Source organism: Lontra canadensis, unplaced genomic scaffold, assembly GCF_010015895.1.
Source record: "Lontra canadensis isolate GAN:19392208 unplaced genomic scaffold, GSC_riverotter_1.0 scaffold244, whole genome shotgun sequence".
In the NCBI taxonomy this organism is placed as follows: Eukaryota; Metazoa; Chordata; class Mammalia; order Carnivora; family Mustelidae; genus Lontra; species Lontra canadensis.
The window spans coordinates 300,851-308,040 of NW_022631238.1; the positions used below are offsets into that span (position 1 = coordinate 300,851).

The 7,190-nt window shown below is 41.5% G+C and overlaps 1 protein-coding gene across 1 annotated transcript; it reads left to right on the plus strand.

The window, feature by feature from the left end:
- The first annotated feature begins 5,857 nt into the window (after positions 1 to 5,857).
- LOC116862453 (centromere protein V-like protein 3) lies at positions 5,858 to 6,744 on the plus strand. The gene has a single exon (XM_032849731.1). The coding sequence runs from the start codon at positions 5,886 to 5,888 to the stop codon at positions 6,669 to 6,671; it is 786 nt and encodes a 261-aa protein (XP_032705622.1). The 5' UTR covers positions 5,858 to 5,885; the 3' UTR covers positions 6,672 to 6,744.
- Positions 6,745 to 7,190: the final 446 nt, after the last annotated feature.

The window sequence follows — 7,190 nt, forward strand, 5'->3', positions numbered from 1 at the left end:
TGGAGCCCTGCATTGGGCTCCCCGCTCAGCAGGGAGTCTGCTTTTCCCTCTGCCTCTCTCCCCTGCTCATGCTCTCTCTCTCTCTCTCTCTCTCAAATGAATAAATAAAATCTTTAAAAAATATCCAACTTCCCAGAAATTCAAATCCTAAATGAAGTCTTTTTGAATAATTAGGCTTGTTTATTTAATATGTAAAGTAACACGGGAAGCAACATCAAACAAATGATCATAAACTTTCTGAGGTTATCGTTGTGGGTAAATGCTATATCTGTTCTAAAACCATATAAAATTCCTAAGGTTTTAATATGTTCTGGTATAATGTCATCACTTAAACTTCTAATTATTAGAATGTTGTGTGTCACAAAAATAACCACATTTCCTTGTCAACTGCATTGTAATGAACTCTCAGCAGTTCATCAAACCATGTCCATTTTTGAGTCTTTTGTCATTTACAGTTATTGTTCTGATGCTCTGGAAAAATATGTTTCAGCTTCGAGGAGATTCATGAGAAGGACTTTTGACAAATACAAATTCCTGATCCCCTTATGATCATAAAAGTAAACTGAGTAAGGATTTCCAAAGCTAATAGGAAAACTGCATCCAAACAGAACAAAAATTAATAACGTGGAACTAAATGAATTAAGGAAGATGAGGTTTTCATGACTCTTGTTTGAAAATATTGCTGGTTCTCCAATGTTTGCTCTTCCAGGTTTAAGGAAACTTTTTCTCTTAAGGGATCTATGACTCACAAATTTTGATAAAATATTTCTTTATGAACAAATTGAAGCCTTTTTCTTTTCTCCCTACCTGAGCCCTCCAGAATTCAGAAACTCTCAGTGAGTATTCTTTCTTTCATGGCAATTGTAATTATTTACACAAGGTCGATAAAAATCTGTTCTCCTCATAACAGGACACCATTGGTAACATTGGTTATATTACCAAGGCTTTGACTGGAATGTCATATTTGAGAGGCATGCATAGACTCAGATACGACAAGGCAGTTTTAAGGAACCCAGGTTGACTTTATGGAGCCGGTACAGTCCCTTGGAAATGTCAGCCTGACACCTTGCTTACAGAGTCCTCAGCAGCCTTACCAGTCCTGCAGACTGAAGCTAGACAACTGGAGGTAACCTTCAGAGAAATTGCAACAACCCCTCATCTATGGACAATTGCTGTGCCTGCTGCTCAATGGGTCACTCAAAAGAATCACAAGAAACATTTGAACTGCAAACCCGAAAAATCCATCAGATTGCCACTACCTGCTCCCCCTCCATCCGAGGCTGCTTCAAGCTTCACATCTAAAATCTTCTCACTGGCAGCATGAAGACATTAGGCACTGGGTTTATAATTTGCTCCAACCATTAACCTCTGTTTTCCTTTTGTTTCCATAAAAAGGCCTCTTCTTGATTACCTGATTGCTTGCTAACTAAGGCAGAGTCTATATGATGACTGACATCCCTTGGTGCGCCTATATTAACTCCTTCTGGGAGGGAAATAGCAATCCACACTGATAAAATCAGGCCACAAGCCACTTGGCTACGAGAAGTCCTTCGCCACCATACCTCCTTCCCACGGTGGACCAGAACTAATTTACTGATCTATTCTCTTGGAGACCCAGGGATATCAGATCAGCTTTAGAGGGGATAATGAGTTTAACTCTGTCACTTTTCCTTAAAATATACTTGGGGATAAAGTTAATGATGTCATGTAGTACCAAAGAATGTCACAAACTATCTAAGCTTTCAGATAAGGAACTCTCTGATAGTTCATTCCCCTCAATTAACACAAGGGACAAAATGTTGTGTCCTGCACCATGCCAAATCCTTACATCCCAAAGCCCCTACTGCACCCTAAATTAGTTTGAAGCAGTTACAAATGATTGACCTCCTTCAATGGTCCATTGAAATGGGATGAATGATCGACAACAGGAAATTATAACTGAAAAAAAGTTAGCATGTCTGATTCCACGTTGCTTATGTTTCCCTTGCTGTGACCTAGAGTAACAGTTTCTGCTTGGCCCTACACATAGGCATGTCACAATATTATTCGCAAAAACTTTGCACTTCACGCAAAAGCTACCTCACTTGAGTACATAAAGAAGTAGCTAGGGTGTTTACTCTCTCAATTCTTCCAGATTGAGGAATGGTCACCCATCGGGGGGACTTGAAACCATGTCCCACAGGGCTAATGAAGTTAAAACTAACAAAAAGTTGGGGCACCTGGATGGCTCAGTCAGTTAAGCGTCTGCCTTTGCGTTGGGTCATGATCTCAGGGTCCTGGGATTCAGCCCCATGTAGGGGTTCTGTTTAGTGGGGAACCTGCTTCTCCTTTTCCCTTTGCCAGCTGCTCTGCCTGCTTGTGCTCGCTCTCTCTCTCTCTCTCTCTGTGTATGTGTGTCAAATAAATAAATAAATATTTTAAAAAACTAACAAAAATTAAGAACTTGTTTTTCAGATAACTGTTTCCCCCTAATCTGTTCTCATGTCTTTTCAGACCCCACTAACAAACTCACTGTACTTTAACATTTAGCAAGGTCAGAATGACTTCAAAGGATTGTATTTCTGCCCTAACTACACAGTGTACATCTGTGTCATTAGCAACCTAAGAGAAACATTTCAAACTACAGATAAAATTTAAAAACCACCCTAAGTTCCCATACCTCCAAAGCCAGCAACCTCCCACATACAAAAAGTATTAAGATAATGCTTATAATTTTCTAGAATGTCCTTTGTCATGATGATTTGTAACTTTTGATAAAACCAAAATTGTATAAACCCTGTATTAAACATTCCTCTTCTGGAGCACTCTCTTCTTTCTGAATATTGTGTATCCTGAGTAGCTAGCTGTGGTCACAAAGGTTCGAATAAAACTCTTTTCCTACTTCTTTTAGAAATGTAAAAGGTTTGTTCATTTTCTGTTGACAATACCAAGAACCATGAAAATCATAATTCGAATGAGAAAAGATAAGCAAGTAGCACTAACATAGAGATGAATCAAATGTTCAATTATCTGACACATATTTTAGAACAACCATCATAAAAATGTTTCAGTAAGCAATTACAATTTGCCTTGAGCCAGATGAAAAAAACAGAAATTTCAGAGATAAATAGAAGTTATAAAAAAAAAAAGGAGGGGGGGTTGGGAGAGGGGGGTAGGGTTATGGACATTGGGGAGGGTATGTGCTATGGTGAGTGCTGTGAAGTGTGTAAACCTGGCGATTCACAGACCTGTACCTCTGGTATATAAAATATATTATATGTTTATAAAAAAAAGGAAACTTTGGAACTGAAAAAAAAAAAGAACAACAATAGAAATTTTGAAACACTGCTGGATGGGCTCAAAAGTAGTGTGGAGATTGTAGAAATTAGCATTACTCTACTTGAGCACCGATCAATCAAATTTACCCCATTTGAGGAAGTGAGAAATAATTGACTGAAGAAACGAGAGCAGATCCTTCCTCAGAGAATTTTAGGACAATAACAAATTTTCCAAAATTCCATATGGTCAAAGTTCCAGAAAAAGTAAGTGGAACTGAAAACTTATAATAAGAAATGATAAGTTAAAATGTCAAAAACCTGGTGAAAAATATAAACCTAGAGAGTCTCAAAAATAAGTGAACCACATATATGACAAACCCAAATAAATCCATGTCAAAACACGTACGTCAGAGTCATTCTTTTATAACTAAAAACAAAAACATTGGGAGCAGTTAGAACAAAATGATACATAGATTACAGATGAACACCTATTTTTGAGATGATAACTTTCTCATCTGGCTAATGAGGGGTATTAAGTATCCTGGTATTTTTTAAGTGTTCAACATAGTGCTGTGAACCATGAGGTTTGTATCCAGCAATACTATATTTAATGAATGAAGGAGAAAACATAACATTCTCAGGCAAGGAAAACGAAGAGAATTTGTTAGTGGCAGATCTATGCTGAGAGATTATTTAAAATATGTGCTTAAAACAGAAATGATAAAGGGAGATTTCGAGGAGCATCAGAAAGAAAGTATAGTTGGAAAAAAAAGAAAATGTAGGAGAAAGAACATGCATATGGGACATCCAATAGCCTCATGAGTTGGAGAAATCACATTATGTGATTACAACAAATCATAAAAGCATCTGATAACTATGCAACTTTGTTTAAAAGTAGGAAAAGTAAAGGGACCTAAATAGGAGCGAGGTTCCCACACTTCAGGGAAACGATGAAACTTGTTACCAGTAGACTGTGATAAGTCACATACACATATTGTAAATTCCACAGCAGCCAATGAGAAAATTTTAGAAAGCAAAACACTAAAAAAAAAAAATCAAGACGGAATCCTATAGTGCTTAAAGTAAGGCACAGAAGGCAAGAAAGAAGGGATGGTTGAATGAGATATATAGGAAACAAAAGAAAACAAATACTAAATCGGTAGCCATAAACACTAGCATATCAATGATTAACCTAATATAAACTATGTGAATTAAAAGGCAGATATTGGCAGTAGCAGTAAGACACACAGCTAACCATACAATGTTTGTATTAAAGTCACTTCAGAACAGAAAGAATCAAGGTAGAACTAGAAGCTATTGGAATATTCTATTTGTATATGGCTAAGAGCTTACAAAGGTATCATAAACTCAATACTTAAAGAAGCCAGGCAGGTTAAGGTTACCTAGGCTAGATGGGGAACATAATGAACTAAGAATACATGTCCTATCTAAAAGGGAAGGGAGAGAGCAGTTCATCAACTCCACACAATTGTTGACAAGAGGGAGAACTGGTTCAGTATCTTCTAATTATTCTAGAGAAGTTCTAATACTAAGTTTTAATTAAAATTTGATTTTGAAAAAAAACACAAAAAATCAAGTATTAAAAATACTTGGTTAGGAATATATTCTAAAATGTTGCTTCACAAAATTACAGTTTTACAGAATAAATACAATTGAGCTTCTCAAAAAACAGGCATGCCCAGGGTAAAAATATTGAATTCTATTGTCCCTCTCCCTTCAGCCTATTTTCAAGCTACTTGTATCACATCAGGGATATGAAACAGAATTCTCCAAAACATCACACAAAATTTCCTGAAATCGATTACAGACTTTCAATGCATCATGTCCATAAAGTGGGAAAGTCCAATAACTCTTCTCAGACTTGGATGGACCATGCAAACTGTCGATTATATAGTTCAGTTTTGAAGATCCTAGTCAATAACAAAGATGTGCCATTTTTCCATTGTGATTTAATGCTTTGTGTTAGGAAAGTCAATCTCCAAACTGCCATCTACATTTAAAAAATACATGAAAATCTTAAAAAATAAGAAAATCACTTCAATTTCAATAATATAGATAAATGTGAAAAGAACAGAAAACAGCATATCATGCAAACATTAATTAAAAAGGAGTAGCTATATAATTATATAGACTTCATCACAAAGAAAGTTAGCACAGATGAAAATAAAACATAAGTAATAATAAAAGAATCAATCCTGCAGGAGGACTCTTTTTTCATCCCTCCTAGTCACCCTACCTAGTGTGTCTATGGATCCTTCTCTGTGTTCCAGAGGCTTCTGTTACTATCTCTGTCAGATTAAGCACCAAACTATTTTGGTTATTATATTTTTGTATAACTGACCCTAGGAAATTCTAAGTGCTTTGGAAAGCTTAATACATCTCTACATTCTCAGAATCCAGTCCAGTACCTGGTGACCAGCAGGTGCTCAGACAATAAATGCCTTATGATTGAATTTCAGGCCAGTAAAGGCTGTTTTGATAGGGTCAAAGGAAGGGTCTCTACATCCCATTCAACAAGTGGCCAATCAGGCTGACGCAATGAGGCTGCTCAGTAACTTACTAGGAAACCACCGGCGGTGGGCGCGCGCTTGGAAGGCTGCAGGCGCCATGGGCAGAGTGAGGAACGGCGCCAGCACCCAGCCGCGGGGGCGAAAGCGCCCCGGGGATCCCGCCACCGCCTGTGCAGCCATCGCGGTCATGGGAGCCCGGCGCCCCCCTTTCCAAGTCCGCGTGGGGAGCCACGCGGCGGGAAGGAAGTCAGCGGCGGCCAGGCGGGATCCCGCAAGGTTGCGGCGGAAGCGCTGGTGGCGGCGGGCCCGGGAGGCAGGCTCCAAGGGCCCGCTGCGATCCCCGAAGCCGCGGGCGCCCGCCGTGTCCGCCGGCGAGATGGACCTGGGCGCGCAGCGGGAGCGCTGGGAGACGTTCAGGAAGCGGCGGGGCCTCAGCTGCGAGGGCGCCGCCAAGTTCCTGCTGGACACCTTCGAGTACCCAGGCCTGGTGTATCACACCGGAGGCTGCCACTGCGGCGCGGTCCGCTTCGCCGTCTGGGCCCCCGCAGACCTGCGCGTGGTGGATTGCAGCTGCAGGCTGTGCAGGAAGAAGCAGCACCGACACTTCCTCGTCCCGGCCTCGCGCTTCACTCTCCTGCTGGGCGCCGAGAGCATCGTCACCTATCGATCCCACGCGCACCCGGCGCTGCACAGCTTCTGCGGCAGGTGCGGGGTGCAGAGTTTCCACGCCTCTGTCTCTGACCCCGGCGTGTATGGCGTCGCCCCGCACTGCCTGGACGCCGGCACCGTGCGCAGTGTGGTCATCGAGGAGGTCGACGGTGGCGACTGGGGGGAGGAGGCCGTGAAGGAGCCCAAGGCCATCCAGAGCGCGTCCCCCGAGTGAGCTCCTGCCTCTCCTCCCGAAGAGGAGCAGTGACTGGGGCCGCAACACGCCTGAAACATGCCCGCCCCCCCCCCCCCCCCCCCCCCCGAGGGAGCCACCTCAGTGCTTGTGAAGGGATTGCTGTATGAAAGAGGTCGGTTTCTGGACTGATGACCCCGTGATGTCTCTCCAGGTTTCCACCCCTTCCCTTTCAGTGTTTTGCAACGAACTTGGACTTGCTTATGATCAAAAAACTGAGCACACATTTGTCTGTCAACAGCCATAATCTTCCAATCCAATAAGCAAGTAGTGTCTCTACTTTTTCAAGTCGCCTTGTGTAACCCTGCCTTGTATTCTTTATTCTTCGTGTAGTTCTCGTAGATCATTTTCAGATCATTCATATGTATTGTACCGTTACGGTGCTATTGTGAACGAGATTGTTTTTAATGGTCGCATCTGGTATGCAGGACCACTCCCTATATCCAAACACTTTGGTGAACATTTCTTAGGACGTTTCCTGTTGATTATCTGCGTGCGTGT

Bases quoted from the DNA above. Each gene is read 5' to 3' on its own strand.
- LOC116862453 (XM_032849731.1), top strand. From the start codon at position 5,886: ATGGGCAGAGTGAGGAACGGCGCCAGCACCCAGCCGCGGGGGCGAAAG.